At 43.5% G+C, this 27,711-nt stretch overlaps 1 protein-coding gene across 1 annotated transcript in view; it reads right to left on the reverse strand.

The window, feature by feature from the left end:
* Positions 1 to 2,612: 2,612 nt before the first annotated feature.
* Positions 2,613 to 27,711, reverse strand: part of C1H14orf39 (chromosome 1 C14orf39 homolog) — a 42,515-nt gene continuing 17,416 nt past the window's right edge. The window contains exons 9-17 of the mRNA XM_084836320.1: positions 27,134 to 27,270; positions 17,372 to 17,451; positions 13,786 to 13,874; positions 13,614 to 13,678; positions 12,749 to 12,816; positions 11,551 to 11,696; positions 11,272 to 11,404; positions 7,804 to 7,861; positions 2,613 to 3,643 (exon numbers count right to left, since the gene is read on the reverse strand). Coding sequence (XP_084692446.1) covers positions 3,453 to 3,643; positions 7,804 to 7,861; positions 11,272 to 11,404; positions 11,551 to 11,696; positions 12,749 to 12,816; positions 13,614 to 13,678; positions 13,786 to 13,874; positions 17,372 to 17,451; positions 27,134 to 27,270 — 967 coding nt within the window. The 3' untranslated portion in view covers positions 2,613 to 3,452. The remainder of the gene's footprint in view (positions 3,644 to 7,803; positions 7,862 to 11,271; positions 11,405 to 11,550; positions 11,697 to 12,748; positions 12,817 to 13,613; positions 13,679 to 13,785; positions 13,875 to 17,371; positions 17,452 to 27,133; positions 27,271 to 27,711) is intronic.

The raw sequence follows: 27,711 nt of genomic DNA on the forward strand, positions 1-27,711 counted from the left end.
GTACTTCCCAGGCTTTGGAAGCTGTGCTTCTATTAATGCAGCCTAAAAGAGCATTGGCCTTTTTTGCAGCCACATCACATTGTTGGCTCATATTCAGCTTGTGATCGACAACAATTCCAAGATCCTTCTTGCTTGTAGTGTGGTTGAGCCATGTATCCCCCATCTTTTAACTGTGCATTTGGTTTCTTTTTCCTAGGTGCAGAACTTGGCATTTATCCCTGTTAAATGCCATTCTGTTGTTTTCTGCCCAGCGCTCCAGTCTATCAAGATCACTTTGAATTTTGTTTCTGTCTTCCAAAGTATTAGCTATCCCGCCCAATTTTGTGTCATCTGCAAATTTGATCAGCATTCCCTGCACCTCCTCCTCCAAGTCATTAATAAAAATGTTGAAGAGCACTGGGCCCAGGACTGAGCCCTGCGGTACCCCACTCGTTACCTCTCTCCAGTTTGAGAAGGTCCCATTGTTAAGCACCCTTTGAGTCCGATTCTGTAGCCAACAGTGGATCCACCGGATCATTGTTTCATCTAGCCCACTTTGAGCTAGCTAGTTTGCTCATCAGGATATCATGGGGCACTTTGTCGAAAGCTTTGCTGAAGTCGAGGTATATGGTGTCTACAGCATTCCCACGCTCTACAAGGGAGGTTACTTGATCAAAAAATGAGATCAGATTTGTCTGGCAGGCCTTGTTTTTGACAAATCCATGTTGGCTTCGAGTAATCACGGCATTGTTGTCAAGGTGCTTCCAGATGGATTCCTTTATCATCTGCTCCAGAATTTTCCCAGGGATTGATGTCAGACTGACTGGTCTGTAGTTCCCAGGTTCCTCCTTTTTACCCTTTTGGAAGATAGGGACAACGTTAGTCCTCCTCCAGTCATCTGGCACTTCTCCCGTCCTCCATGATTTCTCAAAGAGTATAGACAGCGGTTCTGAGAGTTCTTCTGCCAGTTCCTTTATTACTCTAGGATGCAGTTCATCTGGCCCTGGAGATTTGAACTCATTCAAAGTCATTAGGTGTTCCTTGACCATATGCCTATCGATCTCAAGCTGCAATCCTGCCCCTTCAGCCTGTACTTCGCCTTTGCCAGGGGGGTCATAGACCCTCTTTTGGGAGAAGACTGAAAGTAGGAATTGAGCACCTCTGCCTTTTCTTTGTCACCTGTTATCGTTTTTCCATCCTTATTTAATAGCTGAACCACCATTTCTTTCCTCTGCCTTTTACTATGCACGTAGCTGAAGAAAGCCTTTTTGTTGTTTTTAGCATCCCTTGCTAACCTCAGCTCATTCTCAGCTTTAGCCTTCCTGATGCCATCCCTGCAATTATGTGCTATCTGCCTGTACTCTTCCTTTGTTACTTGGCCTTCTTTCCACTTCCTATATGTGTCCTTTTTTGTTGTCAGGTCATCCCTAAGCTTTTTGTGAAGCCACATTGGCTTCTTCTGTTGTCTTCCACCTTTTCATCTTGTTGGAATTGTTTGTGATTGTGCCTTGAGAATTTCCTTTTTCAAAAGCTCCCACCCATCTTGGACTCCTTTTCTTGTTAGCATCGCTTGCCATGTGACCTTACTGATCATTGTTCTGAGTTTATTAAAATCAGCTTTCCTAAAATCCAGGGTACGCGTTTGACTACACTCAGCTTTTGCTTCCCTTAGAACCAAGAACTCAAGTACAACATGGTCGCTTTCCCCCAGAGTTCCTGTAACTGCTACTTTATCCACTAAGTCATCTCTGTTGGTTAGGATCAAGTCAAGACCATTTCTAAGCCGAAGAGCCAGCGCTGTCTGAAGACGCTTCCGTGGTCATGTGGCCAGCATGACTGAACACGGAGGTGCATGGAACGCTGTTACTTTTCCCACCAAAGAGGCACCTATTTATCTACTTGCAATTTCTTGCTTTCGAACTGCTAGGTTGGCAGGAGCTGGGACTGAAGACGGGAGCTCACTCCGTCACGCGGCACTCGGGTCTCGAACTGCTGTCCTGCCAACCTTCCAGTCTGCAGTTCAGCGTCTTAACCACTAAGCCACCACGGTCCCTCTGATATGAGAGATAGCATATAGTCATCAGGACTAGTAGCCACTGACTAGTAGTCTTCTCCTCCAAGAAAGTGTCTAACTTTTGACATTTACATTATCTGCACTGGGCTCCCATCCTGTGCTGCCTTAGCCTTTTCAGTGACTGAGGCTAAGATTGCAGGCAATCTTACTGCAGAGTATGCACCATTGAACTCAATGGGCCTTCTTAGTAATCGCACTTAGGATTGCACCGCATATTACATATACTTCTTTGATAGGAAGGCAAGGAAGCCCTGGGCTTAGAGGGGAAATGGGATTTCCTTCCCTCCGGTACCTGCAAGAGAACCTCCCGCATGCGGGCAACAACTACTTCCTACGAGTGTGCTGACGAGAGCATTATTCAGGTAGAGCACAAGGGTACTGACCCCATGCGCTCCCTATCACCACTTCTGAAGGAGCCTCAGGCCCAATACTCCAAGGGCCCAGACTGCCAAGGCTCGCATTTGTTTAAAAACAAATGATTAATTTCTTGAAAAAGGAGCCAATTTTGTCAGTGTTCGCAGAAACTCTTTTTGGCCCCATGAAGAAATGAGAAGAGTTTAATATGAAATGTTTATTTAAATTTGTGTTTTACAGGAAATTATCCAAAAATGGTGAAAACAAATTACAACAATTACAAGCCTTCTATTACCATAATGAAATATAATAGTTTTGTCAGAACTGCTCACGCATTTTAGGTGAAGTTAGATAAACTGACAGTTCAGTTCTTAATTAATAACAGCTGTTGAAGAGGCTATTTTCAAATCAAACTTTTGAAGCTGACACTATGGCCTGGTTTGCACAACACTGCAGGTTATCATGGGTTAATTACCCACGATAACCCACAATGCATGCGAGGAGCATGCAGCTGTTGTTTTGAATATGTAATCTCTGACTGGGATGATTTGGGGTTGTGGTGTGTCATGTGAACCCAGTCATTGGGAGTTAATTGAGGGTTAAGCAACCCACACTTATTCCTTGATTAGTAGTTGGGTTAACTGTGGGTTGTTTAACCCTCAATTAAACCATGACGTCTGGGTTCGCACACCATGCCACATACCCCGATTGGAGGTTGTATATTCAAAATGGTGTCCGCTTATGCCCTGCACGCACTGTGGCTAATCGTGGGTTAATTAACCCATGATAAGCCACCATGTCATGTGAAAAGGGACTACATATGTCCTCAAAAGTAAAAGTTTATTAAAAGTTTTAATAAATTGAATCAATGACTTAAAAAACTTTTAAAATTAATTCATTTAAAACTGATAAAAAGAGATATAAAATCAAAAATATTTATGTTCGTTTTCTTTTGTTGTCTTCTTTTCCTCTAGGTGCAAAGCTTAATATTTGCTAAAATTAAACAGCAGTAGAACTCTAAAGCCAGTTAAGGTAAGGAACATATTCAAAAAAGTGAAAATGGCTTTCTGCTTTGTGAGGAAGCTTGGAAGCCTTTTAGAGAGGCAGGCTGGGATGATCCAAAAGCAAAGGGAAATCTGAAGTCATCTTTCTCATCTTGAAAAGCTTGAGCAGAAGAGCATGATGGAAAGGAAAATGCAAATGAATCCTCACTGTCCATTTTCCCAAATAAATCTCCTTGAAGGGAATAATATCTTGAATTAACATTTAGCTTTATACAGAATATAGTTAATAGTGTCTGAGCATTATTTCTAATTATTGGGGGGGGGGACAGCATTATTTGAGTTAGATATAAATGTTCCTGAGATTGTCCGACTGCTCTTTTATGCTTAAAGGATATATTTTACTTTTCATGAATGGCAGTGTTCTAAGAAAAAGGTTGCTTGCCTGTAACTGTGGTTCTTTGAGTGGTCATCTGTGCATTCACACATATGGAGTCCTGTTCTGGAAACCTCTATGGCTAAGGAATTTTTGGCAGGAACCCTCCCCCACACTCCTGGTATGCATGTCCCTGGCAGATTCCCACCTATTCCCTCAGTTTCTTGAGACTGACCATTGTAGCCTCAGAACTGAGAGAAACCCTCAGTATCAACCTCAGAATCAATATTGACACCAAAGTAGGGACAGTGGGCTGGTTGTCTGAATGCACAGATGACCACTCAAAGGACCACAGTTACAGGTAAGCAACCTCTCCTTTTTCATGGTCTCTGTGCAACACATATAAGGGTGAGTAGCAAGTACCAGAAGCAGGTCAGTGTCTATTGCAACATTGTAGGTAGGACAGCATGTCTGAAGGAACAGTCAGCTCTGGCCCATACATCCAGATAGAACAGGGCTCCTTCCCAGGTGAAGACAAAACCGTCCCCAGTGGACTTCGAATCTCATCCCGCTCTGCTGCAGAATATGGTGCAAACCGCATTCTTGTTTTGTGCGAATGAGTCCACTGTATGTATGCCTAAATGTAGGAACAGATCCGCCAGCACCCCTCTGTCCAGCTCCCACTCATGTGAGGCCAGGAATGTCTGACTGAGCTGGTCTGCAAAAATACTGTCCATACCAGCCACATGATCGCCACCCATCAAATCCGATGGGGGACACACCAATGGATAATCTGAGAGGTTAGATCAACAAGAGGACAAGATCACATTCCTTCCTGCTTGTTCAGGTAAGTAACAATAGTATTATTCAAAACCACCTGAACAAGTCAGCCAGTTAAGTCCAGCTCGAACACTCTGAACACCTTGTCGACAGCCAACAACTCCAGCAGGTTGATATGCCTCATGGCTTCTGTAGTCTGACACTGTCCTTGTATTGTCAATAGCACACAGTGGGCATCCCAACCCAAGAGGGATGCATCAGTGGTCAGGTCACAGGATGAAGACTGCAGGAACAGCATGCCACTTAGTTAGTTGGTGCTGTTGGTTCACCAGCCCAGCAAGTCTTTCACCAGACTGGGAATCCGAAGGTGAGTATGTTATGCATCCTCCATGGGACTGAAAGCTTGGAGAAAACAATTTTGCAGTGTCTTCATGTGAAGACAAGCATACTGCACAACTGATGTCACCATGACCATCAATCCCAGGAGGTGCTAGACATTCAGCACCATAGTATCATCCCTGTCGATCAGTTCCTCCGCCAGAGTAATTAAGGACTGTGCTCGGTCCCACAGAAGGAATGCCCAACTGACCTCCAAGTTGAGCAGTGCCTCAATGAACTGAAGCTTTTGGATTGACACAGAATTTGACTTCTCTGTATTTATGTAGAGGCCAAGAGTGTCAAGGAGACCACTAGATACATTGATTGACCAAAGAAGCTCCTGCCTGGTAGAAGCTACCAGCAATCAATCATCTGTGTCAGGGTAGACCTCTATCCCTTGGAACTCAAGAAGACAGTCACCACTGCCATGCTCTTTATGAAGACCCTCGATGCCATGGCGAGCCTGAAGGTTAACACAAAAAACTGGTAAGTGGCATTACCGATGAAGTGGAGGAAGCGATGGTAAGTCCTCTTGATAGCAATGTGAAAGTATGTGTCTTTCAGACTGACCAATGCAAACCAGTCTCCCTTGCAAAGCAGAGGAAGGATTGAAGGTAGTGACACCATACAGACTTTCTTTGGTATGGTGAAGGAATTCACTGACATCCAGGACTGGATGAAGCCCTCTATCCTTCTTTGGCACCATTTATTTGTTTGTTTGTTTGTTTGTTTGTTTGTTTGTCTGCCCATCTGGCTGGTCACCCAGCCACTCTGGGCGATGTACAATAATAGAACAGTTTAAAACAATAAAATTCTACATAAAAAACATTATATTTCTAAAAATACCCTAACCCACCCCAAATGCCTGCCTGAACAATCACATTTTTAATGCGTGGCGGAAGCTCATTAAAGAGGGGACATGGCGGAGTTCCCTAGGGAGGGAGTTCCACAGAGTGGGGGCCACCACAGGGAAGGCCCTGTCCCTCATCCGCACCAGTTTAGCTGTCCTGGCTGATGGGATAGAGAGAAGGCCATCTGAGGCTGATCTTGTTAAGAGGCCTGTCTGGTGTTGCTGGAGGTGCTCCTTGAGATAGGCTGGGTCGGAACCGCATAGGGTTTTATAGGTCAAAACCAACACCTTGAATTTGGCCCAGAAAACAACTGGTAACCAGTGCAACTCCTTCAGCACTGGAGTGATGTGATCTCGCTGGCGGCTGCCTTTAATCAGATGAGCCGCTGCGTTCTGTACCACCTGCAGCTTCCAAACCGTCTTCAAGGGTAACCGCACATAGAGCGCATTACAGTAGTCTAAACGAAAGGAGACCAGGGCATGTACTACTGATGGGATAGTATTGGGAGTAGAAGCCATCATGAAGCCAAGCAGATGGTACATGTACTACTGCCCCTTTTGCCAAGAATGCTTCTACTTCAGCCTGGAACGCTGGTGAAGGGGCTGTTGGCCTGACAATACTGAGAAGAGGAAGGGCATCGATCCTGTAACCCTTCTAGATGATGGAGAGCACCCAACAGTCCAATGTTATGCTGGTCCAGGCTGGCAGAAAAGAAGACAGGTGAGGTATAAAAATGGGACGAAGAGCAGAGGGATGAAGATAGAAGGGGGGAGTGAAAGGTGATGTTTGTTACCTCCATCATCTCTCCTGTGGGGGCCATGAAACTTGGGTACCAAATATTGTTTCTTCAGTGTGGAAGTTGGGCCTGCCCAACTTCAGACTGCTGTTGGTAAGGATATGAGGACAGATGAGGCAACCAGCATTGTTGGAACTGAGTGGGTGGGTAATCCAACCCCATATGGCATGCAGTATTCTTTGCCTTCTGAACAGAGTCCACTGGAGGTGATAGATACAAAGCACATGGTGAAGGCAACGTGGCTGACAGTGGAAACACTAACTGTGATGGCTGTACAGGCACTGACAAAGGCCTTGGCAGACATACAGGCAGTGGTGTTAAAAAATGATAAGTGTCAGGAGGCCTCAAGATGGTGGCCAATGGTGCAGATCAGTGCCTGATGAGGGTCGACCGAAGAATAATCTGGACTGGTGTAGTAATATTTGCTGTTGTGTTTTTTCCCTGAGCGGATTCTCCCAAACATGATAATCCTGTGAGGCATATCCCAATTGGACTGTCTATCTCATTTGGAAAATGGTAGTTGGGACCAATACTTGGTCTGCTCATAGAATCTAGGGGCATATTCTCTCCACACCAAGTAGCTGGAAAACATTGAGTGTGGAGACTCAGCATGCCATGGAGATGGCTGCCTGTATCAAGGTGATCGATCTTGACCATTGGTCATCGGTTGAGACAGTTGCAGTGTTAGAGAGGTGTCTCCTCACTTTGGTGTCAATATCGATTTCAAAGTTGATACTGAGAGTTTCTCGCACTTCCAAGGGTACAACGGTTGGTCTCAAGGAAGTGAGGGAATAGGCAAGAACCTGCCAGGGACATGCACACTGGGATGGTGGGGGAGAGTTACCACTGAAAATTCCTCAGCTATAGAAGGCACAGAGTTCATATGTGTGATGCACAGAGACCACGAAGAAGAACTTGCCATTTTAAATGTTCAAACCACTGCTGAAGGAGGGGATGAAGAGGGAATGAAGTAGGTGTGTGGGTTGGGTAGAACTGCTGAAACTTGACAAACCACAAGAGCAGATGGAATTGGTGGACAAGGACCACTAAGCCCAAGAACTCCAAAACCCAATGTGGAGATAGATGGGACCCACTTTAAACATTTTTGTTAATGGAATGAAGCCATAGAGCGGCTACCGGTATACATGTTATCATCAATATATGAATTAAAATAAGCTATTGGCTAAACAATTTATCTCATTTTAAAAGCTTACCAATATCTTTGCATGGGGAAATAGGATTTAAATTTCCGGCAGAACTGCTATCACCTGACTGAAATATAATCATCATCACAGTAAATCAATCAGAAAATGAAGTAATAATTTTAAAAATGGTGGATTTTAAAAGCACCATGATTTAATTACCTATGTTCAGAAAACGCTGCAAGATAGAAAAGCACACTAGTAGATTGGATCTGCTGAGGTGGTGAAGTTGAAATTTCAAAATTGGATACCAAATGCAAGAACTTGCCATTTCTGCCAGCCTTGTTGTCTAACTCCATACATATTCTTTCAAGGTGCCCTTTCTTCTAGCAGTAAGGCATGGACAGAGGGCAATCCAGGGACCATAGCATATATTGGATTCCCCTCCCAAGGCCATGGATACTCCTATGACCTTGGTGGGTGAAATCGTCATTGGGTCATTCCCAGCCCGCTTTGGAGCAACTGTGGAAAGCACTGGAGAGGAGGTCAAAAAGGGAGTAGGAGGGTGGGTGAGGAAGGGAGAAGCCAGTATCTGCTGGATCCTATGGCCCCTCCATCACTGTCCCCGCCCACAACAAGATAGGTCAGCTAGATGGGCTCAGAGGCCCATTTAGCTGAAATTTTTATTTTTAAAGAGGAATGGGAGGTGAAATTACTTCTGTCCTCCTTCCACCCTGTCTGGCTCTTGCTGGATAGACAGAGCTCTGATCTCAGAGCCCTCTGTCTACTGACAAACAAATCCACAGTATTACTCCCTAATTAAATCAAATTATCCAGAAATAAAATAAAAGGCATAGCTACATAAGGACATAAGAAGACCCATGCTAGATCAGACCAAAGGCCTATCTAGTCCAACTTCCTGTTTCTCAAAGTGGCCAAACATGTACCTGTGCAAAGTCCAGAAGCAGGACATGAGAGCAATAGCCATCTCCCACTGTTGTAGGGATGGTCAAATCTTTCAATTTCAGTTTCTCTCAGATTCTCATTTTTCCAGTCTTAAGTTTGGCTCATCCCAAACTTTGAGAATTTTTAAAGTTTGCATGAAAATTTGTATGCATTTTTGTGCACATTTCTCCCAATACTTTGTATGTAATTTTGCCTAATAGACACATTTTTGCAATCATTTTTCTTAAGATAATGCATTTTGAACAGTATTTTCACCAATATATGTATTTCTGTGAGTACTTTCTCCTAATATACACATTTGTTTACACATTGACTGGAGAACTCCACTGCAAAATTCAGAGAAGTATGAATTTCAAAGGCTGCGTTTCAATTTGCATATTGGTTTCAAAGCCCCCATCCCTGCATGGTTGCTTCCCAGCAAGTGGTATTCAGGGGCATGCTGTCTCTGAACCTGAAGGTAGTAAAAAACCATCATGACTACCAGCCATTGATAGCCTTATCCTCCATGAATTTGTCTAATCTTCTTTCAAAGCTGCCTAGGTTGGTGGCTATCACCACCCTTGTGGAAATAAATTCCACAGATTAGTGGGGAGTTTTGCTTCCACCAGCTCCATTCCATAGATCCAACCCAGTGTCTACTAGATCATGCCTATCCACATGCCCGTTTGCACTCAAAGAATTATAAAAGATAAGTGAGGAAGAACTTACTTTTGATTGTTCTTTAGCAAGACTTGTCCTTCTATAAGCTTGATAATTTCATCTTAAATAATACTTTGCACCAATTTACCAGAACAGATGTTCTTTTAACTGGACTGTAACTTCCTGGATCTCCCCTGGATCCCTATTTAAAAATGGGTGTTACATTGGCTACCTTCCAGTCCTAAGGTGCAGAGGCTGATCTTAGGGACAAGATGTATATTTCTGTAAGAAGGGCAGCAATTTTACATCTGAGTTCTTTAAGAACTCTCAGGTGGTACTGGGTGGGTTGACATGATCATGGAGGGGGGAAATAAGCCACTGTGGCTTATTTTCTCTCCCCTCATGTGCCAGTCACGAGCTGCCTAATTAGCATAATTACCCCTGCCAGGCGTGGGGTGTTGTGATGTTTGAACCCAGCAAGGGTGGCTGGCTGAGTGTTTTACAAATCACTTTGAAACACTAGAACAAGCCATGGCTTATTTTCCCTCCATGATCATGCAAACCCGGTATTTGTCTGGACCTAGTGATTTGTTAGTTTTTAAATCTGCTTTAAGATATGCAGTGCAATCTTATGTATGTTTACTCAGAACTACATTCCATTATGTTGGGTGGGGATTACTTCCAGGTAAATTGATGTAGGATTACAGCCTGAATTTGGTATATGTTATAAAAAGAGAAAGGGAAAGTGTTTAGGCCCTCTTGTATTCCTGATTGGAGCCTCCAAGACTACTTTTCATTAAAAAAAAATCCATCAGGGGAAAGAAGCACACAATTGCATGTCACATCTAGTTTGGTCCTAACTGATCTCAGAGATGGAGGGTGTTTCTTGACAGAGAGCTCCTAGGACTACCAATCAAAAACATTGTGCAATTATTCTGTCTTCTTCTTAACTGATATTTTTCTGATGAGAAAAAGAACAGCAAAAGCAGTGGGAAAACACAGATTTGCAAATTGAAGACAACCTTATCTGGAACCCTTGTAAAATTCTGTGAATGAGGCAAGGCGATTGCAGGATAAAAAACCTTGTCTGGAAACACCCAGACTTCTTCATTAGAAATTCTACAGACTTGGTAATAAGCCGTTTATACATTGACCAGCTATTTATGGTGATGCTACAGCAAACAGGAAGTGCTTGCTCCTTAGCTCTCTCAGGACTGCAAAGGCAAACTTTCTCTCCCCAGTCTCCTGATGTTTGGGACAGACCACTAATTAGGGACAGACCACTAATTTCAGACACATTCCAGGTGGCTGGACATCCAAAAAGGTTGAGGTGCTTCTGTTGCAGCTCACTCCCCATGAATCAACTTTGACTATCCCCTATATATCTATACTAGTCCCTGGAGCATCGTTGGGCTGTATGAGGCTCCCTTGGCTGTTTTTACAGTCCCCACCTGGTTGCTGCCACTCCAATTCCACCTCTGCCACGATTATGCCACTTTGCATTTCAGAACAGCATCACTACTGTAATATGTTCACATGAATAATATACCTATTAGGTTGATTGTAAGTGCTAATTAGCTTTTCTGTTCATGCTGTGTTTTAATAATAATTTAATTACATTTTTATTCTGCCCTTCTTCCAAAGATCTCAGGGCAATGAGAATGTCCCCCCCCCCATCTTTTATCCTCACCCAGTAGGGCTTGTGACCGAGTGGGGATTTGAACCCATGTCTCTCCAGGACAGGAAGGCCTGGCGTGCTATGGTCCATGGGGTCACGAAGAGTCGGACACGACTGAACGACTGAACAACAACAAACAACTCTCCAGTTCTAGTCTCAGACTCTAGCAACTACATTATGCTTCACTGCTGAATAAGTTGGTCAGCCTCATCATATATTCTTTTACATAACTCTGCATACTGACAATTTAATATTACCTCGTCCAGTGACATTTCAGCTCCAAATGCAGAAGAATCAAAGAAATTAAATCCAGGTAATTTTGTAGTAAAATCAGTAAGAAAAGAAAAAGCAGGTGACTTGGACACTGATCCTTCACTTTCTGAGTAAAGTCTGGTGTAATGAAAGAAAGGGAGAAATTAAATAGCAATGGAAAGAAAATATTTAGTGTTAAACCTGAAAGTAACCAAATCTTGGCATCATGAGACCCCTGGGGAAGGGCAAAGTTTATTAATAATATTTGAACTAAAAATCCTTACAATTCAAATGGAGTTTTCACCCCACTAGAATCAGGTGTCTTTGGAAGTATATTAGACTCTGGAATTCTTGGGAAGTTTTCAGCACCTTCTTCTCTTGCTATAGAATGATGTCCAGTTGACTTAATATAACTTTCTGCCTGCCCATCCTGTTAAAGGGAATGTTAAATATGAGGCTATGTCTACATGCTTTTACACCAATGGCAACACTAACTGAATGTATTTTGGGCTTTTCATAAAGGTAAGTGATTTTTATCTTCATCATTTATGAGATTGCTATTCTGGGATCAATGATGCTGAAGGTATGGGATATAAAATTCTAAAATAAACACATACATATAATGGGAATAAGAACAGAAGAATCCAGCCATTTCTATATGTAGCTTCGGCTATTGGATGGTATAGAAATGAAAAATAAATAAATAAATGTACATATACAGATACATACATGTGAAGATTATGATGTGCCTTATATAGAGTCAGACTATTGGTCCATTCAGCTCACTCTAATCTACAATGACTGGCACCCAGTCTCTGGGATTTCAGGCAGAAGGGTTTCCCATCCCTACCAGAGACTGAAATGGGGACCATCTGCATGCAAGCATGTGCTCTACCATTGTGTTATAGCCCCTTCCCTATGACAACACTCTCCAATGTCTCACAAAAGGACAAGATTCAGTATGTCTGTTGCAGTGGGAAAGCACAACTCGCTCACGGAGTCTTTCTGGGATTACTCAAAGCACTGAGGATTGCAGCAAAGCAGCCTGAGTCTCCTTAGTTCAAAACAAGATCCAACTCCTGCCCTGAGGTTCTGACATAGGAGCAATCTACACACACACACACACACACACACAAAGGTTTCTAGGTACACAAGTCCCTGATATATCACTATTGTGTTTTGTGATATTGAACTTGAGCTGGTACAGCGATTGGGAAAACCCATCATCAACCCACATTTACTCATGCAATGAGCCTTCAGATCAGGATATAAATTACCCAAAGAAAAGTACTCTCGTTTAACTAATTTCTGGATTGGCTGTTTGCATTTTCTTCGATTTAATACCATGGTTGTCAAGAAAACATTTTAATCCACAACCTTTCATCTCAGAAAGAATAGTCAAGAATTAGCTACATGATCTTGCTAACAGGGCATTAATATAAAGAAAATAATTAGATAAAACTAAAAGAAAGTTGGACTGACTTGAGATATATATGCAGAATCATTTGACTTTTCTTCTTCTTTCCTTCCTGTATAGTCAGCCTTTTTTTCTGTTGTAGAAAATGGTTTGTATTTTTTTTAATTACATGTGAATAGGATATTTGAAAGTTTGACTACTATCCGATAATACTGGTGTTCCACTAATACAAGGTTTTGGAGGAAAATGCCTGTGTATACCAGTTGCTGGAGAACATGAGCAGGAAGGTGCTATTGCATTCATGTCCTATTTGTGAGCTTCTCACATGCAGCTGGCTGACCACTGTGTGAACAAAATGCTGGACTGGGTAGGCATTTGAACTGATCCAGCATGACCCTTCTTATGTTCCTATGTAATGAGCTGACCCCACATGCTGTATGTGAGAGTAGTACACCACCACAAAATCAACATTAGACCAACAGAGTGATTATTGTGATCCATCCTGATGGAAAAGATTTTGGGCACAATAGCACATACTATTGTACCTTTTCATTCTTTTAAAATTAATAACACTATTTTGTGCAGTTTGTAATTTACAAAATAAGCTAATATCAGGAAAAAATTTGTATTCTTTTTCTTCTTCCCAGCTATGTAAGTATTTAGTAAGAGCGAAATCTACTTGCATAATAGGACTCCTGCTCCTCTCTTACCCCCTACAACCTCTCACGTTTCCCCAAAAACTGCTCCGGAGGGTCCTCTGACCCTCCAGGGCAGATTTTGAAGGCATGCAGGAAGGAGCTGAGGAATCACACACACACACACATCTGTTCCACTGATGGAAATCATTCCATCAGTGGGAGAGGTTAAGTGTATACCACCAAATGTATATTTAATAGTATTTTCTATGCTAATGTTTCAGTAACATTTTACCTATTTCTGTAGCCTCCATTTCAAACCACTGCTTGCTGCTTGTTTGCTTTTGATAACCTTGCAACCTAAGACAATAAACAGGAGGACTAGTTTGTATCAGCATCATTATCTTCATCCAAGAGTCATCGTCTATATTTCCGTTCATGAAAATGGGATTTGTTTAAAAAGTTACCTGAATGGTTTGTTTTGTTTTTGCAAGCTTGTTTTAGATGAAACCTGGGCCATTTTTGCAATGTTGATTCCTGCGGTGTCATTACAATTCTGAAACAAAGGACATATTTCAAATGAAGGAAAATATAAAATGATAACTTCAGACATGTTGACTTTTCCTTAGGCTGTACAAATGCAGTTCTCTTGACCTCTATTTACAGGTCATAATTTTCAGACATTTTTTGCTGCCAATGGATTCTCACCAGTTTGCCCTTTTTGTCTCCCTTTTTATAAAGAACAAACTGGAGGAAAATTGTTGTAGGGAAGAAATGAATATACTTTGTTATAAAATGCTCATTTGCTTAAACAGTGGTCATTTTTTAATTTGTTTTGGCTATATGTTAAATAGAGAATAGAAAATGTGAGTGTATCATTTACTCTTTTCTTGGACATATATCTGAGTGGATTTTTGAAAGCCTATTATATGGAATATATTAGGACACCTTATTATAGCATGAGTTAATGTACTCTTAAAAGGGAAAGACAAAGTATACATCTTGATTTCAGTGGTATAATTAAGCACTTGCTTATCTCTTTCTCATTAAAATGAGATACTTTGACTTGGATTCCTGCATTGAGCAGGGGGTTGAATGGTCTTATAGGCCCCTTCCAACCTTACTATTCTATGATTCTATGAAAATCAGTGGGACTTAGATTGTTTACTGACATCTCAGAATTCTAAGATATATCTATTTACATATATCAAAGGAAAAATGCCCTATATTAGGGATGTACAGATTTTGTTAAATCCATTCCATCTGTGTTTCATAGATTGTCAAGTATCTTTTGTTCTGTTATCCACTCATTGATGAAATCAGATTTTATGTGCGAAAATTTCATTCCTGTTTTCAAGCGCTCATTAGCACAAATGAGCATTAGCAAAAGTGTGCACTTGCACAAATCCCCTCCAAAAGTAAAAAAACTGGTCCATGACTCGAAAAAAGCCAGTTCGCCAGTGGAAAAGCTGGTGGAATCTGCAGGTCATATTTATAGAAATCTGAACTCATTTGAATCTGTTGTGGATTTCTCTGACATCCCTACCTGATATAGAAATATAGAATGGAACTCTTCCTCCATAAAATCTATGAGCTCTTAGCTCTGATCATTTGTTGGGGATGATGAGATGGGGGGGGGGAGTATGGTGAGTGTGTACATTCATGAGCATATACACTACACTGAATCTCTGAATCAGGGCTGGACCCATATGTGCAATCCTGGCTGGATGGGTGTGCGGGATTTCCCTGCACTCCCTGTACATGCTGTAATGGTGGTGGCAGAAACCTGTTTCTGGTTATGGAATACCTCTCACTGGATCTGTGAGTTTGTATTTCATTGTGTTGCATTAACTGAAATAAAACAAAAATTATATATTGCTCATAAGGAATACATTATAGAAGGAGAAGATTGTTGCTGTATATTGTGACTGATCTTTTAAAGCCACTCTAGAAGCCTTTTTGGCTAAAGAGAAACATAAAATTGCTTTAAATAAATAATATATGTAGGCTGTGCCCCTCTCTAGAGGAGCATTCTGACAAGCTAATCCATGCTTTTGTAACCCCTAGAATAAATTACTATAATGAGCTTTACATAGGGCTGCACTTGAAGACAGCTTAGAAGCTTTAGCTATTGCAACAGGCTGAAGTCCACCTCATATTGGATGTTGGGAATTGGGATGCAAGAGAATATTCAGCCTATTTTGCAGCATCTGCACTGGTTACCAGGTAGTTTTGGGGCCTAACTGAATATGCAGGGTTTTTTTTACATGTAAAGCTCTTGACAACCTGAGGCCACCTTTCCCCATACAAGCTCCACCACTGTTTTTGATCTGTGGGGTTGGTGAAGATTTGGGTCTTTACTGCAATTGCTCTAAGGCTGTAGAACAATCTCCTCAAAGGATTTAAGAAGCTGCTTTACACTGGCCCAATTCGCACGAGCGTAATGGCTGAAGCAAGTTACCATGCGTGCCGGGCGCATAACAGCCAGATTTCCCTAATTACCCCCACTGGCACGGCTTGCTATGTTGTCTGAACCCAGACAGCGTGGCTTGTTTCAGGTGAGCAGCAACCCTCAAATAACTCAACAACAGCCCATAGAATATTTGAGGATTGCTGCCCACCCCAAACAAGCCATGCTGCCTGGGCTTGGATGACATGGCAAGCCACACTGGTATGGGTAATTAGGGAAATGCATCTGGCATGCACCTGGCATGTGCTGAGACTGCAACAAGCCACAATGGTTTGTTTCAGCTGCCGTGATCATGCGAACCAGGTCAGTGAGTCAAATCATTGGTTGATCTAATTCAGTATTTGACACTGAATGAACCCATGACCTTTTTGCATGCAAAGCATGAGCTCTCTACCACTGAGCTATGGCCCTGAGTTGTCTTCAGGTTCAGAGCTGCTTTTCCATGACAGCATTTCAGAGAGCGTGAAAAAGCCTCTCTTCAAGGCTTTTGGTGACTGAGTTTGAATGAGGTTTTGTATGGGCAGAGGGGGCTGTGGTAAACTGTTGCTGAGGCTTTGTATTGATTCTTCTAAAAATATGGTGTTCTGGTTTTGTATTTTTTGTATTTGTATTCATTGGTCAGAGCAATCTTATTGTGCTTTGATAAGTGGCATTTGCTGCAGTTGTCCTCCCATTTTCTTAACCTATCCCTTTTAAACCAACATTTAGACCAGCTCCTAAGTGAGTCTAAACATTTCCCATTGGAACTTTGGGAGAATGTTGGATACGGCTCTGACATCAAGGAGATTAAGAGCTGTGGGATCTTCCTGTGGGGGCAAGGGGGATCCCAGATCAGATCTTCCCCCTCCAAGGTTGGAGCTGCTGTCCCAGGGACCCTAGGATTGCAGCCTTAATATGGCTTTAATTGTTGTTGTAAACCACCGTGAGACTTTGAATGGTGACATATAAATGTGTTAAATACAGAATTACAAAAATAATCAAAATAAAATTTTAGATATCTAGACTCATATTGCTATTGCTTGTTTTATACATAAAACTTGTGCACGTACCCAGTTTCGCATGGGTTGGAATAGCCCTTAGTTCGATACAGTGAAAAGTTACACAGCTGTCAAAGTTGGACACATTGCACTTGCCCTGTCTGAGTGAAGCCATGCATCCTGGCACCCCTAAGTATGGCCCCTGCTATGCTGCTCCCCTATAGCCTGCCCATTCCATTCTCCTTGGGGGTGGAGCTGCCCCAGAGGAGTAGGGAAGGGTCAAGTATATATTTTTTTTTGCCCATTGACCTAACCCACTGGTTTCAAACCATATTGACTGCAAAGTTATCGCTGGTTAGGGAGATCTGCCACCTAGTGACTGAAGATGGTACTGCATGATTCAAATGCACAAACACATTTAAATGAATTTAAAGTAATGCATTGCAAAAGCCAAATAACCCTTAGATGCACACCCTTACTATGCATGCTACGTTTCAGGTGTCTAGTTTTCATGGTCATGGTTCTTTTAAAAAATAGACACAAGAATTCCTCACATTAATCCTTTCATGTCTTACCAGTGGTTTCATCTACTTTCTGTTTTCATACCTGATTTTCATTTTCCACCTGGCTGAAGTACGCACTGGTCACTGCTGAATGTACCGCAGGATCTTCTTTCTCTTCCACACCTATATTATTTAATAGTGGTGTAAGACTATTTCCCTTACATTCAGGACAAACCTATCTGTCTCTTAAGACATACTGATGATTGCTGAGAAGAACCTGGGTAAAGTAATATGCAGGAATTCTCTGAACATGAATCTATCACGTTTATTATGTATTTATTTGATCAATTTATATACTGCTTACCATGTCAAAATATATCTCTAAGTGGTTTACAGAAACAGATGAAAATACATCATAATAAATACAAAACATCATCAGCGAAAATGTTTAAAATATTTAACCAAAGCTAAAAGCACAATAATTAATAAGCAGACTAACTGAGGAGCCCAATCATTCAGGGAAGGCTTGGGTGAAGACATGGATCTTTAAGAGGCAACCTACAATAAAATCATATTGAAAACATCTTAAAAGGGCAAACAGGAGAGGGAGAGGGCCTTCTCTGTGGTGGCCCCCACTCTTTGGAACTCCCTCCCTAGGGAACTCCGCCATGCCCCCTCTTTAATGAGCTTCCGCCGCGCATTAAAAATGTGGTTGTTCAGGCAGGCATTTGGGGTGGGTTAGGGTATTTTTAGAAAAATGATGTTTTCACTGTGGAATTTTATTGTTTTAAACTGTTTTATTATATATTCTGTACATCGCCCAGAGTGGCTGGGTGACTAGCCAGATGGGCGATTAATAAATTTAATAAATAAATAGATAAAAACAGACAATAATAAGAGAAGTGGGAAAATTCTAAAACGAAAATGATCTAAAAAAAACCCTGAAGTACAGAAAAGACTGCAGGTGCTTTTTCAAAGTCAAGAGAGAGGAACAGAGTCAAATATCTTGAAGCGGGAGGGTTCCACATTTTGGAACATGTCACATTCCTGGTCACCACACATAGCTCTGGTGTGGTAAGGATGTGCTTGGGAAACTCTGACACAGGGACCCATGGAGGAAGCACCACTATCCCAATTACTTGGGGCAGAAGGAGATATGTCAGGAGGAGGGGGTTGGGATATCAAAGTAGAGTGGGCCACAGATGTTTATACACTGTTCCCCTTCTACCCCCTTCCTCTAGCTGTCATGTGACTGGTAGCTCATTCACTGAGCCCTCCTGCCTTGCGGTGCTGCTATTTAATCCAGGTTGGTCTGCAATAAGACCACACTCATTCACGATTTAGTCATGGATGAGAAGGCTGACCAGACGTGTATTATTGAGACTTGGGTGGGTGAGCTGGGTGGGGTTGACCTTACTCAGTTCTGCCCACTTGGGTATTCGGTGCAGCACCAACATAGGTTGGAGGCCTGGGGAAGGGGGGCAGAGTCACTGTTGGAGAGCTGGGGGTGGGGGAGTCACTGTGGTACATAGAACCTCCATCTCCATCACCAGGAAACCACTCCACCTTGGAGCAGGCCTTGAGGGCTTGCACCTGCTGTTGGTCCATAGAAACAGATTGGGGATGCTGCTGGTGTACCACCCACCCTGCTGCCCAGCATCCTCCCTAACTGAGCTGGCAGAGGCAGTCTCAAGTGTGGTGTTGGAGGAACCCAGAATGGTGGTTCTGGGTGACTTCAACTTCCATGCTGAGGATGTCTCTGGAGTTCCAGCTCAGGACTTCATGGCCTCTATGACAACCATGGGGCTGTCTCAATTTGTCATCAGCCCGAGACATGAAGCAGGGCATACCCTTGATTTGGGTTTTGGTCCAAAATGTGGGTTGGATGATCTTAAGATTGGGATGGTCCAAGTAACCCCACTGTCATGGTCAGACCATTTCCTGGTGAGATCTGAACTCATGGTGTTACTTCCCTCCTGCAGGGGTGGGAGACCCATTCGGATGGTCCGCCCCAGGAGACTGATGGAATGCAATAGATTTCTGAATGCTCTTGGGGATTTTCCAGTGGAGAGAGCTGGTGATGCAGCCAAGGCCCTAGCCTCACTGTGGAACAGTGAGATGCAGAGGGCCATCGACTTGATTGCACCTGAGTGCCTTCTCCAGCGCTGTAGAGCCTGCTCCGCTCCTTGGTATACTGTGGAGCTGTGGTCAATGAAACAGGCTAGACGTCGGCTAGAATGCAAATGGCATAAGACTCGAAGCGAAGATGACCAAGCAAGCTCTAGAGCACATAATCAAGCCTATTGCATGGCGGTGCAGGCAGCAAAGGCTTATTTTGCTGCCTCCATTGTGTCCTCAAGTAGTGGTCCAGTGGAACTCTTCTGGGTGGTCCAGGGGTTGCTAACACCCTCCCCAGCAAATGTGGCCCTGGCCCCATCAAAGACCCGCTGTGACCTTTTTGCATCGCACTTTGAGGATAAAAGCACTTATCTCTGCAGCGAACTTGATGCTGTTGTTTTCACAGTTCCAGTTGAGGTGTCTGATGCCACCATCTGCCCGATTTTGTGGGATCAGTCCCAGTTCCTGCGGCCTGATGATGTGGACAAGGTGCTTGCAGCAATGTGACCAACCACGTGCCCTCTTGATCCCTGCCCCTCTTGGCTAATAAAAGCTGGCCGAGGAGGTATGACTGGGTGGGTTCAGGGAGTGGTAAATGCTTCCCTGCGGGAAGGGGTGGTCCCTGCTGTCCTTAAGGAGGCAGTAGTGTGGCCATTCCTAAAGAAGGCCACTCTGGACCCAATGGTATTAGACAACTACCACCCAGTTGCAAATAACCCTTTCTTAGGGAAGGTACTTGAGAGGGTTGTGGCAGAGCAACTGCAGCCACTCTTGGAGGATACTGATTATTCCGACCCATTCTAGTCTGGGTTTCAATCTCGTTATGGGACTGAATCAGCCTTGGTCACCCTGATGGATGACCTTTATCGAGAGAGGGACAGGGGAAGTACAACCCTGTTAATTCTGCTCGACTTCTCATCAGTTTTTGATACCATTGACCATGTTATCCTCCTGAATTGACTCTGTGGGATGGGTATTGGAAGCACTGTGTTACCATGGTTCCGGTCCTACCTGTGGGGCTGATTTCAGAGAGTAACATTGGGTGACTATTCCTTGGCCCCTTGGCAATTGAGCTATGGGGTGCCACAGGGTATCATCTTGTCCCCAGTGTTGTTTAACATCTACACGATGCTGTTGGGAGTGGTCATTAGGGGATTTGGAGCTAAATGCCATCAGTATGTTGATGACACACAGCTCTATCTCCCTGTGACATCTGAATCAGGAGAGGCTGTGCAAGTCCTGGACCAGTGCCTAAACTCAGTAATGGGCTGGATGCAGGCCAATAAACTGAAGCTGAATCCTGGCAAGATGGAAGCCCTGTGAGTGAGTGGTTCCCAAGTCCTGGAGAGAGGCTCATTGCCTGTTCTGGATGGGGTTGCACTCCGTCTGAAAGATCAGGTTCATAGCCTGGGGCTATTCCTAGATCCATCATTGTCGCTGGAGGCCCAAGTGGCTGCTGTGGCTCAGAGTGCCTTTTACCCACTTTGGCTGATTCACCAGGCCGTGTTTCTACAACGGAAGGGTGAAGCAAATGGAGGAATACTGGCTTGGCTCCCTGCAGGGCTCCATGAAGGAATGCATCACACCATTATAAGTCACTGACAGAAACATACTTCCAAGTCGGGTGGGGGGACTGGAAGTGAACGTTGAGTTGAGCAGACTGGCAGGGGCTGCTCAACCAATAAGAGAGGCTCCACCCTCCAGGCTCGACTCCCCTTTCTCCTGCCCCCTGAAGCTCCGGTTAGGCAATGATGCAAAGGACTGAAGCTGGCATTAATTACTTCCGAAAAGCCTTGAACCAAACAGCAGAGACACGCAGCTTTGGAAATAGTGCTTAACAGCCATTACGGGAGTTACTATGCTTTTCACCCAATGAATGCATGATGTACCCTGGGTCTACTTAGTGTTTTTGGCTTAATGGCAATCTCAGTGAATTTGGGAACAAGCCTCATTGACCTTAATGGGAGTAGACTTCCCCTACCTATGCCTGATTCTGTCCATTTTTTCCCCTTTCTCTCTAAAAACCAGGTTTCCGCATTAGCAGGCACCGCTGAATAAATGTGCTATTGTGCAATAGCACAAATGCATGGTAGTGTTATTTTGAGACAGAGTTATACAGTGAAAGCAAGATACTGACATAGGGGGTATGTGTATTCCTGGAGAAATAAGCAATAATGTTATAATGAGATAGTGAGGAGGAATAGAAGTGCGCTGGAAACTGGGGCTTTTTCACGTGATAGTGATACTTTCTAAATGTGCAACTGAGGATGCTGCAGTAACTATCTCTGGAACTGCAATCTGGATGGGAAATTATAGATGTACACACCACCCCATGGCACTTTTAGTAGTGTAAGCTTTAACCCCTGATGGAGTAATTACTTTAAATGTACAGTTCACAGTCCACAGGCAGCTGCTGCTGGTGAATGTGGAGTGCTTACTTTGGGTTCACGATGTCACATTAAAGCACTGTTTTGGTTTAATTCTTTACTTTTTAAAAAAAGAACTCTGGTCGCCAGCTGGGAAATGGCGGAAACATCAGGGAAACACAGGCAGGGAAAACTTTGGGGGAAAACCCCTTGACTGGGATCACGGTGAAAGGCACACCTCCAGGCAGGGCTAACATATTGGAGTAAATGCAGAGAGTTGGTGTATGCCACAAAAGAAGAGCAGACAAGCCAAATTAAGAAAAAGAATCAGACTATAAGCAGTTGCAGGAAATCCAGTTTTTCTGCAATAAGCTCCGGTGTGGCTGCTGGATGGCCAAGAAGTCATGTATCCTCAATGACCTCCACACGCAGCCAGTTCAGAGTAAATCGCTCGTGGAAACAGGCCCTTGGACAGAGATAATTTGGCCACGGTGGTACAAACTAGGGCTGTGCACGGACCCCCCGATCCACTTCGGATGCCACTTCGGATCATCCAAAGCAACCGGACCCCTTCCGATCCGACTCAAATCCGAATCCGAAGCGAGAAATCGGACATTCGGATCTCGCGTTTTGGGTGTTTTCCCATTGACTTGCATGGGAAAACACAAATGGTCATAACTTTTTTAGTTTTATGATACAGGCATGATTTGGGGACCTCTCCTCGCCCCTGGAGAGGAGGCCACCTGCAAAATTTCAGACAGTTTAGCCCAGCGGTTTTTCTGCTGGGCGGAGTTGAAATCTAATGTTTTCCACAGAAACTCTCAAAGCAAAGAGCTGTAACTTCTCCCTGTTTCCACACATACACATGACACCTTGGCCTCTCCCAGCCCCATTCCAGGGCATTGCACCCCAAAAGCCCAGGCAGTTTTACCCACTGGCTTGTGTGCTAGGCATTGGTGAAATTTGATTTTTTCCAGGAAAACTCCCAAAGCAAATTGCTGTAACTTCTCCCTGTTTTCACAGATGTGTGTGAAACCTGGGCCATTCTCAGGCCCCCTCAAGGGCATCCCCCTTTCCAAATTCCAGGCACTTTGGCCCACTGGCTTATGTGCAAGGTGCAGGTGAAATTTTATTTTTTCCAGGAAAACTCCCAAAGCAAAGAGTTGTAATTTCTCCCCACCTCTGCCCCTGCCAACACCCCGAAGATGCCTCATATTCCGCTGAATTATTTTGCCACACAGTGGACTGTTATTGGAATAAGAAGGTAATTAATATAAATACTATGTGCCTCGTGCTTTTTCGACACTGCCTTGAAATGTTGTCCCTATCTTCAAAAAGGGTAAAAAGGAGGAACCTGGGAACTACAGACCAGTCAGTCTGACATCCATCCCTGGGAAAATTCTGGAGCAGATGATAAAGCAATCCACCTGTAAGCACCTTGAAAACAATGCAGTGATTACTCAAAGCCAACATGGATTTGTCAAGAACAAATCCTGCCAGACGAATCTGATCTCATTTTTTGATTAAGTATCCTCCCTTGTGGACCGTGGGAATGCTGTGGACATAATATACCTCGACATCAGGAAAGCTTTTGACAAAGTGCCCCATGATATCCTGATGAGCAAACTAGCTCAAAGTGGGCTAGATGAAACAACGATCTGGTGGATCCACAGTTGGCTACAGAATCAGACTCAAAGAGTGCTTATCAATGGGATCTTCTCCAACTGGGGAGAGGTAACGAGCGGGGTACTGCAGGGCTCAGTCCTAGGCCCAGTGCTCTTCAACATTTGTATTAACGACTTGGAGGAGGAGGTGCAGGGAATGCCGATCAAATTTTCAGATGACACAAAATTGGGCGGGATAGCTAATACTTTGGAAGACAGAAACAAAATTCAAAGCAACCCTGATAGTCTGGAGCACTGGGCAGAAAATAACAGAATGAAATTTAATAGGGATAAATGCCACATTCTGCACCTAGGAAAAAGAAACCAAATGCATGGTTACAAGATGGGGGATACGTGGCTCAACAACACTACAAACGAGAAGGATCTTGGAATTGTTGTCGATCACAAGCTGAATATGAGCCAACAATGTGATGTGGCTGCAAAAAAGGCCAATGCTCTTTTGGGCTGCATTAATAGAAGCATAGCTTCCAAAGCCCGGAAGTACTAGTTCCCCTCTACTCAGCACTGGTTAGGCTTCATCTGGAGTACTGTGTCCAGCTCTGGGCACTGCACTTTAAGAAGGATGCAGACAAGCTGGAGAGGGTTCAGAGGAGGGCAGCAAAGATGATCAGGGTTTTGGAAACAAAGCCCTATGAGGACAGACTGAAGGAACTGGGCATGTTTAGCCTTGAGAAGAGAAGACTGAGGCGAGATAGGATAGCACTGTTCAAGTACTCAAAAGGTTGTCACAGAGAAGAAGGCCAGGATCTCTTCTCGATCATCCCAGAATGCAAGACATGGAATAATGGGCTCAAGTGACAGGAAGCCAGATTCCGACTGAACATCAGGAGAAACTTCCTGACTGTTAGAGCAATACGACAATGGTACCAATTGCCTGGGGTTGTAGTGGGCTCTCCCACACTGGAGGCATTCAAGATGAGGCTGGATAGCCATTTGTCAGGGATGCTCTGACTTGGATTCCTGCATTGAGCAGGGGGTTGGACTCGATGGTCCTGTAAGCCCCTTCCAACCCTACTATTCTATGATTCTAAATTTGGATGTATAGCGTTGGTTGAACTACAACTTAGGACGCACACAGACACGGACACAGACACGCAAGAGCTAAAGAAAAGTAGAACTACCTAAGCAAATGACGGGTGTCTTTAAGTTATTGTTTTATATTTCATGTTCTTTTATAGAAGGCAGGATAACTTCAAGAAATACTGGGCGATAGCACAGGCAATTACATAACAACCAAATCAAACCCTAATTTTAAAAATATCCTTCTTTAATTTCTGTTTTGGGAGGATCAACACAAGGAAGACACAGATGATTCACTTCAGCACTGGGGTGGAGGGACAAACACTACACACATAGGCTGCTATAATATGTCTTTCTTTTAAGGATTTAGAATGAAAGAAAAAACTGAATGCTTGAATATGACTTAAAGGGGGGGGGCATGCCCAGTAGTCAATGTTTGTTTTTAAAATTCTAAATAAGAGTGGGTTTATAAAAATCTAACAGAGATACGTTGACTGACAAAAATGACAAGAAAATAGAATGGAGAAAACAGAAGTAAGGCTCAATGTTACACAACAAACGCAGCCTTTTCCAGAGTCCAAAATCGAGATAAACAAACAAACAAACAAACAAACACATGAATGGTGGGGGAGGGGGAGCATGGCAGAAATTTGCAAGGTAATGCTATGTTGGTTTGAAAAAATATGGAAAGCAGAGATAGAATCTAATAAAATACAAATAACAAACAAGTTGGAGGTACAAAGATATAGGAGAAAGTGGCTGGAAGAGGTGCTGCAAAAAACACTGTCCCAATGGGGATGGACGATCAAGGAATGAGAGAAGGGAACGCTCCCAGTGCAACCAAGCTGTTTCCTTTTAATTTAAATTCTGAGGAAAGCCTAATGGCGATCAAAATTGAATAAATTGAAGGAACAACTCCTAGGAATGCATGCACACACACACACAAACGATCATCTACCCACACCAGCCCTCTCTCCCAAAGACACAGCTAGCGCAATGACTGAATGCAGCCTTTCGCCGAAGTATATACCCTCTTCCTCCAACACTCTCTCTGATTGGAGACTGCTAGTGTCGGTTCTGGCTGAGGGTTCCTGTTTGCCAAAGCACACTCCCTCCTCCTCCTCCTCCTCCTCCTGCGCTCACCTTCCTGCCTCCCCGCATCTGCTTACCTCCCTCCCTCCTCCTCCTCCTCCTCCTCCACTTGAGCCTTGAGAAGTTGATAGATTTTGGAGACAGCCTGTATGGACTGCTGAGGCATTCAGTAGAGCTCCAAATATACGAGGCGGGGGAGGCGCTTCGTGGGGTGTGCGCTTTGCCCTGGGGCACCCCAGTACTGCTCTGAACCACCTCATGTCATGAGGCTTTTGCTGCAAAACAGCTTGCTTCGCCTTGTTATTTGGACTTGGTAACGAGGCGGTACACAGCCCTAGTACAAACATTAGTAACCTCAGGACTGGATTACTGCAATGCACTCTATGTGGGGCTGCCCTTGAGGCTGGTCCGGAAGCAGGAGCTAGTGCAGAATGCAGCAACTCAGCTGTTGTCAGGAACTGCCCTTTTCAGCATGTAACTCCTGTGCTAAGGGAACTGCACTAGCTGCCTTAAACCTACTGGGCTAGGTTTAAGGTATTAGTACTAATGTACAAAGTCCTAAACGTCTTGGGACCAGGATACCCGAGAAAGCACCTTCTTCTTTACCAACCTGCCCAGTCACTAAGGTCATTGGAGGGCTAGCTCCTGGTGGTTCCACATGGACCTATGGCCCGGTTGGAGTCCACCAGGAAAACAGCCTTAAGCATGATGGTTCCCTTCCTGTGGAACTCCCTGCCTTTTGAGGTCAGGCAAACACCAATGTTGTGTTGCTTTCGGCACCTCCTGAAGACATTATTATTTCAAGAGACCTTTCCTGAGTGACCAGCCGCAATTTATTAAGTTCAGAATCTGTTATTTTAAAATGTTTTAACAGTTTTAATTATGGGGTTTTATTCTTTTATCTTGTTGTTCACCGCTCCAACATCTTTGATGTGGAGCAGTATATAAATATTGTAAGTAAGTAAGTAAGTAAGTAAGTAAATAAATAATAGCCAGTCTGCCCATGAGGTAACCTACAAATTGGCCAGTCTAAAGCCTTGGCAAGAAATATGATCCAGTCCTGAAGTGTCCTCATCTTCCACTTTACCCACCTTTGTATAACTCACCACGCTCTTACAACCAATCAGAGGCCTTCAGACCCTCTGTTGTACCCTTTGTTCTAAGAACCTCCACTAGATTGTCCCTCAGTATTAGACTTTGTAATATCTAATTAACTACTCCAGGAACCAAGCTACTGAATCTTTTGTTTCACCCCAGCCCAGGTGTGCCCAAAGTCATTGCCTCCTTTGTCTTATTTGCCTGCACCCTATAACTACCATTGAGTCTAGTACTTCAGTGTGATCACAGGACCCAACATAACCAGCCCCTCTGTTGCATGAAACTGTGATTCTCATAGGGTTCACCTGGCATGTTGCCTGTTTCTCGTGATCCACTCCTAGTGCTATCCCTTGCTTGGGGGATGAACCCACATGCACATACAAATGCAAGTTTACATACACATGTGATAGAGAACATGTGGTAACAGAATGACATTTCCTCTCATCCAAAAAAAGAAAAAATAATAACTCAAAATATTATCAGTACCTGTACATTCTGTGCGCTGAAACAATGGCTTCAGAGTTGGTACACTTCGGACTAATTTCTGAGATATGTTAGGGAGATGCAATAGCTTATACGTCTGATGTTTCTCATTTAACAAATGATTACTCTTTTTGAACAAGCTGAAAGAAAGGCGATGGTGAAAGCAAGCAATACACAAGATAAGTGAATTTGCAAAAAGAAAAGAGAGATGGAAATGCCAGGGACTAGGGTTTATTGAGGTAAAAGGCAAGAGCTTGATAAGGTGTGCCATCTCTGCCTAAGCTAGATAATATTCTCATTATATAATGTCCTCTCTGAATAATACCATGTTGAAGCCTCATCTGGCAGTGGGCTTGACAGAAATGGTGGAACAGAAATTAATGGCAGATTTTAACAGAGTTATCGACCCATAAATCTTTTAACACAACCCTCTACCTTCCTAAAACTTTTAATAAAATATTTACAGCTACCCAGAAAACATGTTTCTCCCAAAATGAAGTATATATATGTTTAGTATACAGGAGGTCCTGCTTTAATTGCATAACAAAGATATATGAAACCCAGTGCTGAGATCTGCCGTG

Source organism: Heloderma suspectum, chromosome 1 (assembly GCF_057233095.1).
Source record: "Heloderma suspectum isolate Gila_16-S chromosome 1, 16-S_ref, whole genome shotgun sequence".
NCBI lineage: Eukaryota > Metazoa > Chordata > Lepidosauria > Squamata > Helodermatidae > Heloderma > Heloderma suspectum.